Source organism: Chiloscyllium plagiosum, chromosome 3 (assembly GCF_004010195.1).
Source record: "Chiloscyllium plagiosum isolate BGI_BamShark_2017 chromosome 3, ASM401019v2, whole genome shotgun sequence".
Taxonomy (NCBI): Eukaryota; Metazoa; Chordata; class Chondrichthyes; order Orectolobiformes; family Hemiscylliidae; genus Chiloscyllium; species Chiloscyllium plagiosum.
In genome coordinates, this window is record NC_057712.1 from 43,225,618 (window position 1) to 43,239,091 (window position 13,474).

Here is a 13,474-nt window from a genome sequence, read left to right on the forward strand (position 1 = left end):
GAGTTTTCAAGACTGAGCGACGGTTTTCGGCCCACTATAGTCGCATGAAACGTTATGCTCCTTTTAGCTTCAACTGGCATAGAAGTGGGGACCTTCTTTTGGCAAATCTGGGTATTTCCATCTTATATGGTCTGTATTTGTACCGGTCTCTCAGAATGAAGTGGTAATTCACGCTCTTGTTCATTGGGGTACAATGCCCCGTTATCAGAGCAAGAAGTGCAGGAAGCTGTGAGGCAGCTTCAGAGTGGAAAGGCGCCCGGATACAAGTTTGTATCAGCACAGAAAAGGCACAGGAAAAGCACGTTATTATTCACACGAATTTCATAATACGGATTGTACACAGGTCCAACGGCTTCCTGAATATAGAAATATCAATGGCTGCAGGGAACAAAACTAATTTATGGGCGGCACGGTGACGCAGTGGTTAGCACTGCTGCCTCACAGCGCCAGGGACCCAAGTTTGATTCCAGCCTCGTGTGACTGTCTGTGTAGAGTTTGCACATTCTCTCCACGTCTGCATGAGTTTCCTCTGGGTGCACCGGTTACTTCCCACAATCCAAAGATGTGCAGATCAGGTGAATTGACCATGCTAAATCACCCATAGTTTTCAGGGATGTGTGGGTTAAATGCATTAGTCAGGGGTAAATGCAGAGTAATAGGGCAGAGGAATGAGTCTGGGTGGGTTACTCTTCGGAGAGCCGGTGTGAACTTGTGCCAAATGGCCTGTTTCCACACTGTAGGGATTCTATGATTCAATTGTAACCAGTTTTAGTTAGAGAATCAAAGAACCCCTACAGTGTGAAAGCAGTCCATTTGGCGATCAATCCACACCAACCCACCAAAAAGCATCCCACCATCCCTAACCTATTCCTGTAACTCTACATTTACCATAGACAATCCACCTAACCTGAACATCTTTAGACTATGGGAGGAAACCGAAGCACCTGGTGGAAACACACATAGACACGAGAGGAATGCGTAAACTCTGCACAGTCAACCAAGGCTGCTGCTAAACAAAATAAAATCCTTTGTAGCTGATTCTATATTTGGATTCATCCTTCTGACAGTAACGCGAACCGTAATTATTTGGTATGCAGGTGCAATTTATTCTTCCATGCAAAATTATGCTCCAAGGAAGAGAAAAATCTTGATAAAATGGTACTTGGTGAATTCACAAATTAATTTTATCCTGCCTCTTCTGTCCAAATTAATTAGATATACATCATCGTTGGCTGTAGATGTCTAATTTGCCATATTTTATTCTCTTCTGGCCCTAATCCCTGACCCCCTCTTCCAATTACGAACCCTCTACATCCTTCCCAATGTATTTATCAAATAGGGCCAAAGCCTGGGGTTGTCAGTTTTGGTCGTAGAGGAGATAGAAGACACACAAATACACCAGTGACTCCTGATCCCATTGACTGCCCAATAATGAATTGCAACAGGAAGTTTGACAACGGGCATCTGCTGTTAGGGCACTTGAAAAGGTAGGCATTTTCTTTTATCAGTGAAAGTAATACATTTTGTAAGACTGTTTTAGAAACCAAAACTGCAGATTTGTCAATAAGCCATTGAATAAATAAGGAAAGTTTAATACTTTGCCTACTTAATTTTTCTGTATTTTTTTCCTAAAGGAACTGAATAGTTGTAGTGGTTGCTGCATTGTAACTGGTTGGTTCAGTGACACCTCCTCCCATGTTCCTACAAAGGGAGCACAAGGAACATTTAATGGATAACATGGGGTTCTGTTTTGGCTCCTGGTTGGGAATATGGATGCATGTTTGGTGAGAAATGAACCTGAGGATCAGTACTAGTGCTTATTGTGATTACGTATTGTGTTTTGATAAGAGAAACCTGGGGCTTTTCCAGAGCCCATATACAGCGACCTATTCTGTCACTATTGCTGAGTAAAAATGTGCAACAGCAGGTGGTAACTTCATTGCAACTTTGGTCTAAACATGAGCACAAGCTGAACTCTAGGGTTGAGTTGAGAGTAACTGTCCTTGTCAGTCTTCGACCGAGTGTAGAATCAGAATAAATGGGATGCAGAGGAAAGCTCTCTGTTAGTTGAAGTCACATCAAGCACAAAGAAAATTGATTGTAGTTGTTCAAAGTCCATCATCTCAACCTCAATACGTCACTGCAGAAGTTTCTCACAGTAGATTTTTTTTTATTAACCTGTTCAAAAATGTCATTACAAACTCCTGAGGAAGGTGGGACTTGAATCTGGGCCTTCAGGTTCAGGAGGGTACTATACTGCACCACAAAAGTAGTGTTCCAGACCCAACCATCTTCAGCTGCTTCATTGATGACCTTCCCACCTCCATGAGGTCAGAAGTAGGGATGGATGCTGATGATTGCATAATTTTCAGCCCCATTCATAACAATTCAGATATTTAAGCAAGCTGTTTTCTTAAGCATCAAGACCTAAAGAACATCTCTGCTTGGAATGGTATATGGCACGTAATACTCTGGTCACACAAGTGCTGTGAAATGACTGTCTCCAACAAGAGAGAATCTATCATCCCTTGATGTTGAATGGCATTATAGTTCCCCCACTGTCAACCTTCTGAGGGTTATCATTGATCATAAACTGGACTGGAGCAGCCATATCAATATTGGGGCTACAACATCAGATTAGAGGTTGAGCATTTTGTCCTGGGTTACTCATCACTTGATTCCCTAAAGCCTGTCTATCATTTAAAAGACACAAGTCAAGCGTGTATTGGAATGCTGTCCATTTGAATATAGGTGCAGATCCAAGAACACTGAAATAACTTGAGATTATCCAAGCCAAAACAGTCCACTTGATTTGGCACTCCATTCACTGCCTTCAGTGTTGACCCCCGTCCACCTCTATCCCTTTCAGCTTCCATCTCCTTCACACTGACACATGGTGGCAGCAGTGTATACCACTGCAGCAACTCACCAAGGATTCTTCTAAAACCTTTTCCAAGCCATGACCTCTACCACATAGAAGGAAAGGGCAGCAATTGCATGAGAACACTACCACTTGCAAGCTCCCTCGAGTTTCACTCCATTACTTGCAACAGTATCACCATTCCTTCAATGACACTGGGTCAAAATCATGGAATTCTCCTTAAAGCTCTAGGAGAAAGTGAGGCCTGCAAATGCTGGGGATCATAGTCAAAAAGTGTGGTGCTGAAAAAGCATAACCGACCAGGCAACATTCAAAGAGATGAGAATTGACATTTCAGGCATAAGTCCTTCATCAGGAATGAGGCTGGTTTTCTGATGAGCTTATGCCCAAAATGTCAATTCTCCTGCTCCTCAGATGCTGCCTAACTGGCTGTGCTTTTCTAGCACCTCACTTTGACTCTGATTTCCAGCATCTACAGTCCTCACTTTCTCCTTAAAGCACTCTGCATGTTCCTTCAATGGTTCAGATAGGCAGCATAGAACATAGAACAGTACAGCACAGAACAGGCCCTTCAGCCCACGATGTTGTGCCGACCATTGATCCTCATCGATGCACCCTCAAATTTCTGTGACCATAAGCATGTCCAGCAGTCTCTTAAATGTCCCCAATGACCTTGCTTCCACAACTGCTGCTGGCAACACATTCCATGCTCTCACAACTCTGTGTGTAAAGAACCCGCCTCTGACATCCCCTCTATACTTTCCTCCAACCAGCTTAAAACTATGACCCCTCGTGTTAGCCATTTCTGCCCTGGGAAATAGTCTCTGGCTATCGACTCTATCTATGCCTCTCATTATCTTGTATACCTCAATTAGGTCCCCTCTCCTCCTCCTCCTTTTCTCCAGTGAAAAAAGTCCGAACTCAGTCAACCTCTCTTTATAAGATAAGCCCTCCAGTCCAGGTAGCATCCTGGTAAACCTCCTCTGAACCCTCTCCAAAGCATCCATATCTTTCCTATAATAGGGCGACCAGAACTGGACGCAGTATTCCAAGTGCGGTCTAACCAAAGTTTTATAGAGCTGCAACAAGATCTCACGACTCTTAAACTCAATCCCCCTGTTAATGAAAGCCAAAACGCCATATGCTTTCTTAACAACCCTGTCCACCTGGGTGGCCATTTTAAGGGATCTATGTACCTGCACACCAAGATCCCTCTGTTCCTCCACACTGCCAAGAATCCTATCCTTAATCCTGTACTCAGCTTTCAAACTCGACCTTCCAAAATGCATCACCTAGGATTTATCCAGGTTGAACTCCATCTGCCACCTCTCAGCCCATCTCTGCATCCTGTCAATCTCCTGCTGCAGCCTACAACAGCCCTCTATACTGTCAACGACACCTCCAACCTTTGTGTCATCTGCAAACTTGCTGACCCATCCTTCCATCCCCTCATCCAAGTCATTAATAAAAATTACAAACAGTAGAGGCCCAAGGACAGAGCCCTGTGGAACACCACTCACCACTGACTTCCAGGCAGAATATTTTCCTTCTACTACCACTCACTGTCTTCTGTTGGCCAGTCAATTCTGTATCCAGACAGCTATGTTCCCCTGAATCCCATTCCTCCTGACCTTCTGAATGAGCCTACCATGGGGAACCTTATCAAATGCCTTGCTGAAGTCCATATACACCACACCAGCATTTCACTACCTTTTTGAGGGTTTATTAGAAATGGAAGATAAATGCTGATCTAACAAGCGTTATCTATATGCCATGACTTATATTTTCAAAAAAACAATTGCTGGAAATATTGTGCGAAATGACAAAGAAGACTTGGCCCTAATTGTGTCACCAGCAAAATAGGTGTTTTACAAAGCCTTAAATCCCTCCTACATTGGTTAAATAGGGTAGTCCTCTATGGCACAGTATAAAGAGTCCATTTGAGTGCTGCACTTAGTACATTCCAGTACCTGACAAATCTATGATTGTGTGGATTCTGCACTGTATAAAAGTCCATGTTGGAGTGGTGTGGATGGACTGTTGCCACTGCTGTAAAAGGCTAACATTAAATGTGATCATCGCGGAGTGAGGAAGATTCTTGATCTGCAAGGGAGTCAAGAGATAGGAGTCAGGCAGGAAAGTGGAGTTAGGTCTGTGTTATTGAATGATGGAGCAGGCTCCTGGAGCCACATGGCTGCTTTGTGAGAAGTGGGGATTCCACGTTTAGCCAGAGAGCATAGATATTCTCGCAAGAGACCTTTACATTTTTATTTTTCATGTGATGGGCACAAGGTGACAGATGGCGTGTGATCAATCCTGGGCTGTTCCATTGCAACCCTTTTTGTAGGGTGCTCTGCTCCTTTAATCTTTGCTACTGGGTGGCTTAGAGGAAGTTCAATTGATATGCTGTGCTAACTTTTCTTGCTTTCTTTTTAAAAAAAGGTTTGACCATTCTCCATGTGATCCCACAATTACTCTTCATGGGTCTCCATCCACTTGGTATGTTTGTGTTGCATGCTGTCAACGATTCATAAACCGACAGAAATATGAAGAGCATTTGGCTTTAAAGGTACGTTATACTGAATGCATGATGAATAAAATTCATTTTTAATACCCCTTTGTCGTTATTTTTCACTTTTAATTTAATCATTCTATCCATTGCTCACTTATGTTGAAGAGAGATTCCTAAGTTAATGGTCATGAATTCTCCAAACTAGTTTACATCTGTTAGTTTTGTTAATCCTTGTTTCTGTTTCCTCCCCTGCAATCTCTTTTCTAGTCTCCTTCTTCCACTCCTATCTTCAACCACCAGTTTCCTCATCAAATATCTGTTCTGGTCCTCTTTCCCAAACCCAGCACCTTCCCACCCCACAAAACAAAAAGCGCAGTGGAATATTTTGTGTACATCTGAGAGGGCAGTCGGGGTCTCCGTTTAACAGTTCATCTGAAAGATAGTGCAGTATTCCCTAATGCCTGCACAGGGATGTCAATTGGGTTATGCGGTCAAATCTGAAAATGTGTTGCTGGAACAGCGCAGCAGGTCAGGCAGCATCCAGGGAACAGGAGAATCGACGTTTCGGGCATAAGCCCTTCTTCAGGAATGAGGAAAGTGTGTCCAGCAGGCTAAGATAAAAGGTAGGGAGGAGGGACTTGGAAATACCTCGCGCATTTCCAACGCCCCTCCCCCAAGTCCCTCCTCCCTACCTTTTATCTTAGCCTGCTGGACACACTTTCCTCATTCCTGAAGAAGGGCTTATGCCCGAAACGTCGATTCTCCTGTTCCCTGGATGCTGCCTGACCTGCTGCACTGTTCCAGCAACACATTTTCAGCTCTGATCTCCAGCATCTGCAGACCTCACTTTCTCCTTATGCGGTCAAATCCCTATCATAAAATTTGAACCCACAACATTTTTCAGAGCTAAGGGCAACTGAACCACAGCTAATGCATCTTGGCCAATAATGTCAGATACTCAGTGCAGTATAACTTGTTTTTCAAACTAACCTCAATGGGATTGGTTTGACTTGGATGAGTATATAATTAAAATGATTACAGGCAAGAAGAGCTTTGGGGTTTTTTTATATTCTCGTACCTTGAACTTCTTCAAAAAGCTTAAACTTCATTGAAAGCAAAGAAAACATTGTCCGTACTGCCTGGAATCAGTTAAAGATGCCAGCTGCAATCAAAACCATTCCATTAAGCATACGCAGTATCTTGTATCTAAACTTTAAGCTATACTGAGACTGAGAGTTTTGACCAGCATGGTACATGCTGGAGTTACATGGTACCTTTATCACAGTTCTCAAATAAAAGAGCTCCTCTTCAAAGTGTAAAATTTGTTATTGTTATCAGTCACTGACTTGTGGCTGAATCACATCTCGAATGGTTTATTACCAGCAGCTGCTACTCCCTGTTTCATGGAGCTGATGAGTATAGAAGAGCTGCGAGCCTCTGCTTAGCTGGCACCTCTTAGGCAGAGCTCCCATTCCCACTGTTCCTGAGAAGTCTGCTGCTGGCCTGTGAAATAAGATTTGAGAAGCTTTTCTAAAAATAAGTAGCAATGGGATCTTAAGCCAGCAGCCAAGATTGCTGACACCTCCACAAATTTCTTCCCAATGATATTTTGATGATGACTGAAATCAGTGCAATAAATTAGCTTATTAGCTAAGCAAGCTTGTCAGCCAGTCACTTTGTACACAGTGAGGTCCAATTGAAATGAATTGCCAGAGTTATTTATGACTTTTAGCCAGACACCGACTTCTATTTGTAACTGCTTTTAGACATTAGACGTTTACTCATGATGAGCCTCTTATACCTGGAGCTGGTGTCCCAATATTTTGCAAGTGGTCCAGGCCAGTTTTATTTTTGTGAGGGGAGCAAACTGTTTCCGCTGGTGGGTTGGTTGATGTTGAGCGGACACTTAAAGATAATTGACAAATGGACCAAGGGGCCAATGATGGAAACTTATTCAACTGCGTTGTGTTACTATTATCTGGCCTGATAGTGGAAACAGATTCACCATTAATTTACAGAAAGGGATAGGATAGAATATTTGAAGCAAAAGACTTTCAGGGCTGAGTTGGAAGAGCGAGGGGAGTGAGACTAATTGGTTAGCTCATTCACAGATCTGTTGCAAATATGATGGTCTGAATTGCCTCCTGTCTACTGACTTGCTGTTGCCTGCCAGTTAATGAAGAATGTGCAGTTATGATGGAAGAATGCACAGATTAAAAGATTGTCCATTTCTTTATAGGTTGATTCACCAGATCATGAAGGTCATCGGTGTGACCTTGAACCACAGGTTACTCAGTGCTTCGCTTGCCCAAGCTGCTACCTCCTTTTCAATTTAAGAGATGAATGCTTGCAGCATATGGCCAAAACAAATCACTTCCTTCAAAGACACAAATTGAGTGGTAGGTTTTGTGGCGGGATGGTAAATGGGAGTGCAGAATGCGTTTGAATATTAGCATCAAAATTGGTATGTTAACCCTGAGGAACTCGGTTACGTAGCGATGAGAAATGGTTGGGGGTGGCAATGGTGTGTTTGTAAAATGTTGAATCATAGAAGAAGGCATTTGGCCTCTCGTGTCTATGCAAGCTCTTTTTAAGAGTTGTCCAATTAGTTCTACTATGCCAACTCTTATTCTGATAGCTGAGGACTTTTTAAAATGCATATCCAATTCCTTCTGCAAGTAATTATTTCACTTGTATCCCCTATTCTTTCAGGCAATGCATTTTAGATCACAAAATGCGTTGTAAAACAAGAATTAGTTTAACTGCTTCGTCTGGTCTGTGCCCATTATCTTGAAACTCTCCACTGGATATTGATTTTCCTACCAGTGGAAACATTTCTCCCCTATCCACCACAACAAAACCACTTATAATGTGTCAACACCTCTGTTAAATTGCCCCTCAACCTTCTCTGCTCAGTGGCTCAGTGGTTAGCACTGCTGCCTCACGGCGCCAGGGACCCAGGTTCAATTCCAGCTCGGGTGAATGTCTGTGTGGAATTTGCACATTCTCCCCGTGTCTGCATGAGTTTCCTCTGGGTGCTCCGGTTTCCTCCCACAGTCCAAAAATGTGCAGGTTAGGTGGATTGGCCATGCTAAATTGTCCATAGTGTTAGGTGCATTTATGGGGAATGGGTCTGGGTGGGTTACATTTCAGAGGGTCGGTATGGACTTGTTGGCCCGAAGGGCCTGTTTCCATACTGTAGGGAATCTAATCTAATCTAAAGAGAACCTTCCAGTCTCTCCACTAACTGAAGACCCTGATTACGTGTTCCATTACGGTAAACTAGTAGATTTCTTTATGCAGCTGAATCACTTGCTTCAGTAAAATAGCACTAAAACTGTCTGCATGTATATTTAAAACTTCTGCATTTTTCATTGATTATATTTGAAATGGGACTTTCCTAGTATGTTTGGATTTTTGATGAGCCCCACAAAATGAATAGGTCTAAATGAAACAGATTCAAAAATTCCAAATTTTGAGGAGGCAGGGCACACTTGAATTCACTGGAGATGTCGCCTGTCCTGTGCATCTTTCCATGTGTAACAATTTTTATTGACTGTTAACTGATTAATGATTCAGTTAAATAATATGAAACATGAAATTGATAGGTAATGCTTAGAGACTTAATATCCTGTACATCTGAGCAAATGAGAATATTGTCCCCTTTCAAATAGTCTTCAACGTTCGTGCAACACTGCTGAACCCAAAGCTATCAGCTCCACTCCTGTCTGGCCCCTGGAGAATATTACCATCTTCAAACTGACATATTTTCTTCCTTCTCACCAGTTTCCCATGACCTACCCTGCATACCTCCTAAATAAATGTCAGGCTTGTTTAATTGGTTCATCCTACACAGGATGGTTGAATAATTAAACCTTCCTATCTCTAGTTCTCCACTTCATAAAAATGATGTGTTCTGCAAGTATTCACAGGTGAATCCACAGAAACCATAGAAAAGCTGCCAGAGCAAAAGAAGTAATTGTATTTGCATTGCCTGAAAACCAAAGTAAAATCTAGCCGCCTATTCCACTCACACCTCCAACACTTGGTCCATTCTCTTGAGGATTACAGCACCTCAGAACAGATCCAGTTACCTTTTAAATGAGTTGAGAGCTGATGTCTCCTCCATCAAACTGGGCAGCAAACTGCAGATACCTAACACCCTCTGGGCAAAAAAATATTTCTTTGTGTCATCTCTAATATTCTACTTTAAAACTGTGCCCCTAGTAATTGACCTGTGCACTACGGGAACTGAGTATTTCCTGCCTAAGCCCCTCATAAGTTTGTACAACTTGATTAAATCACCACAACATTTTTTGTAAGGTAACCAGCCTTAGCCTATCCAACCAATCCTCAGTTTTTAAATACTGGCAACATGCTTCTACATTTCCTCTGTATTTTCTCTAGAGCAATTGACCAGAACTACACACAAACAGTAGTTGGGCATAACCAGCTTTTAAACAGTTGCAGGATTACACCCTGCTTTTGTAAGCTATATCACATCAAATAAAGGAAAGCATTACATATGCTTTCTTTCCCACTTTATCTACCTGTCTTATCAGATTTGGAGACCTGTGGTCATGTTCTCTGAAGTCTCTCACTTCCTGTACTCATCTTACTTCCTCTATCCCCCTCAATATTTTCCTGCTTATTGGGTATTCCCTGGCTTTCTTTGTCCTTTCTTTACCCTTGCATTACCCCTTGCTTCTCCAGATTGAATTCCATTTACCTCTTCCATCTATAGGAAGCACGAAAGAAGATTCTGTAGATCAAGTATCATCTGTGGCAAGAGAGTCAAAATTACAGTTCAGTGACCATACATCAGAAATGGAAGATGAAAGACTTGGCTCGGAGTCTTTTGTGGAGCTAAAGACTTGCTATGAGCTTATAGTTCAACATTAAGCCCTTCTTTGTTGCCCTGTTCATTTGATTTATTAAACTCTGGGGCATTGTCAGAAATGTTGGTTTTGTCTGAAACTAATCCAGTTTCCTCTTGTTTCTCTTCTAATAGGTGAGCAGGGAACACGCTGCCCTCTTCCATTCCCTAACTATGCAAAAAAGTTGTTGATTTCTTTGTGTCAAGAGGTTCCTTTCCAAGTGAAATGTACAGCTTGTCAACAAATACTCCGCACGCATGTGGAACTATCAGCACATTTCAGGTGGGTTTGTTTCTATGTTTGTCTCCCATTTCCTTCAACCCCAATTGGTTCCTTCAGCAGCATGGGTGAGAGGCACTGAAATTTCCTCGCTAGATCTTTCTTCCTCTCAGTTCGCCTTTAAGTATGCTCCTTACAAAATTCCTGTGTGTAGAAACATATGCTTACCCGGTCTAATAGCTCTTTATATGATTTAAGTTAGTTTTTGTCAATAAGCAGTAAAATGTCACAGAAGTATAAAGGTGCTCAACAAATGGAAATTGTTTATTCAGCAATTAGATAATAGAAATATACATTTTTCCTTCATTTTAACTAACTGGAAAGGATCACTGGCTATGGCCATGTTTTGTTAAATCACTGGGATTATTTTCTGTTCTTACCATTGACCTCTCCCAGCAATTGTTGATTCCTTAACAGAAACAGCAGTTGCTAGAGCAACTTGGCAGGTCTGGCTACATCTATGGAGGAAAAGCAGAGTTAATAGCTGGAGTCCAGTTCAGTTCTGAAGAAGGTTACTGGACTCTATGTTAACTGTGCTTTCTCTCCACAGGCACTGCCAAATCTGCTCAGTTTCACCAGCAATTTCTGTTTTTGAGATTGACAGCATTTGTAGTTCTTGGTTTGTTGATTGTCAAATCCCTATTAGTTTACTAAAGGCGTGACTACCAAAAATCTCCCTCTGTGGCATTGTTTCTTAGATTGGTAACAGTCTTGGCTTGGCTATGGTTGTTCTTCACCTTATATCTCGACACACAGTTCCTGCAAAGCAGCTGTCAGGGGTGTGACTAGTGGTTAACTTTGCCTTTCTTTAACCTGTGACTCTTGAGACCTGATGTGATCCTTCTGTTGAGATGTATGATCAATGTTGTTAAATTGAGATTTAATTGATGTACAGTTCCTCACTTTCGTAGCTGAGTGATACTGAGCCTGGAGCAATCTTGTCTTTTCCAGTTGTGGTACAATTCAAAACTGGAAGATAAGGGCTGCAACCAAAAGTTTATCATGAACTTTGTGAAAGGAGTATAATTTAGAGTGCTCAATTTATAGGAATATTCATTAGGGATTAATTTCTTTAAAACAACAAGACTAACAGTTAGTGAGAGTATTGGGGAGCTAGAGCGTGGGATTTAAAATGGGATGAGCATTTGAGAAGTATGAATTACTTGATCCATTCAGAGGGGAGCTTTCAGTCTCTTAAGCCACAACTGCTGGCCTCTAGAATGACAAGGACAATGGATAGATGGGAAGATCACCGCATGCAAGTTGCTGTCCAAGCCACTCATCGTCCTGACTTGGAAATATATAATTGTTCCTTAGTCTTGCTGGATGAAAATCTTGGAACTCCCTACCTAAGAGCTTTGGGAGATACCCGCAGCTAATGAACTGCCGCAGTTCAAGGTGCAACTCCCTATTATATTCTCAAGGGCATAGAGATGGACAATAAATGCTGGTGCAGCCAGTGATGTTCACACCCCATGATTTTTTTTATTGGGCAGAAAGGCTTGTGTGATCTTTAGCTTTATAAATTAATGGTAAAACGTACAGAAGAATAAGCATGATAAATTGTCATAAAATTGTTGTTTGGACTCCACGACACTTGGTGTGAAGGCATTAGAGAGGTTGCAGAAAAGATTTATGAGAAAGGTTCCAGGCATGAGGAGCTTCATTGAGAAAGTGGATAATCTCTGGTCGTTGTCCTTGGAAGAGAACGTTGAGAGGAGATTTGACAGGTATTCAAAATTTCCAAGTGTCTGGACAGGATAGATTGTGAGAAACTGTTCCTATACCAAGGGAAAGATTAAGACACCAGTGATATTTATGGTGAATGGTGAAAAGGCAGTGGCAATGTGAAGATATATTTTTCCACACAGCATGTGATTACTACTTAAGATTCTGGTGGAGGCTTATGGAATTGTTGCTTTCAAAAGGGACTTGTGTGATTGTCTGAATGCACAAAATTTGCAAGACGAAGTGGAAAGTGAAGGGGGAGTGGAGCTAACCGAGTTGTTCTCTGATATCCGTACAGTAGGAGAGTTCTAATGGCTTCCTCTGTTCTTAGATTTTATGTTGGTGCAGTGATTTTATTGCAGTTGAACTAAGTTTTAGGAGTTATGTTTTTGGGTTGTACATCTAGGCAAGGTTATTAATGGTTACAAAGCAAAAGGCTAGAATTAAAATGCAAATCAGCTATGGTCTAACTGAATGGTGAAGTTGGAATGAAGGGAGTAAAAGGAGTTGGTTTCTGATGTTTGACTTATTGTGGTTTACAATCTCAGTTTGCTGATTGGCTCTGTGTTTAGCTGGGTCATAGGATGACCAAGGTCCTAGCAACTACAAGGCTGTAGATTTTTGCCTGCCCACTTTAACCTCAGTTGTCATCCTACCACTGACCAATCCTTTTACACGTTTTCATCTACACTTTCATTCTTCTATCTTTACCAGCTTGTCAATTGACCTCTTAGCAAATTGTAAAACATCATCACCCAAATCCTCCTCTAAAGGAAGCCCTGTTTCTGATTGTATCCATCTGCAGTAGTCTTCACTGGCTTTCGAACTCCGAATTTAATTGATCTTTCCATCCTTGCCCTCTTCTGCAAATGCCTTATCGCTCAGTAGGAGATGCTGGTGTAGTGTTTATGTTACTAGACTTGTAATCGGAAACCAGGTAAGTGTTCCAAAGGCCTTGGTTCAAATCCTTTTGGGCAGTTAGCAGAATTTAAATTTGATTAATTAATCTGGAATGCAAAGCTAGTTTAAGTAGTTGTAACCTTGATAATTATCATTGATTATGGTAAAAGTTCATTTGGTTCACTAATGTCCTTCAGGGATGGAAATTTGGGATTTTTACCCTGACTTTTAATTACCCTCTAAAATGATTAGATTACGATTAGATTAGATTACTTACAGTGTGGAAACAGGCCCTTC

The 13,474-nt window shown here is 41.7% G+C and overlaps 1 protein-coding gene across 4 annotated transcripts in view; it reads left to right on the forward strand.

The window, feature by feature from the left end:
• znf451 (zinc finger protein 451) overlaps positions 1–13,474 on the forward strand; it is a 96,812-nt gene that overhangs the window by 62,735 nt on the left and 20,603 nt on the right. For all 4 annotated transcript variants that reach the window (XM_043681314.1, XM_043681333.1, XM_043681324.1 and 1 more), the window contains exons 6-9: positions 1,340–1,487; positions 5,324–5,450; positions 7,633–7,792; positions 10,405–10,552. In XM_043681314.1, coding sequence (XP_043537249.1) covers positions 1,340–1,487; positions 5,324–5,450; positions 7,633–7,792; positions 10,405–10,552 — 583 coding nt within the window. The remainder of the gene's footprint in view (positions 1–1,339; positions 1,488–5,323; positions 5,451–7,632; positions 7,793–10,404; positions 10,553–13,474) is intronic.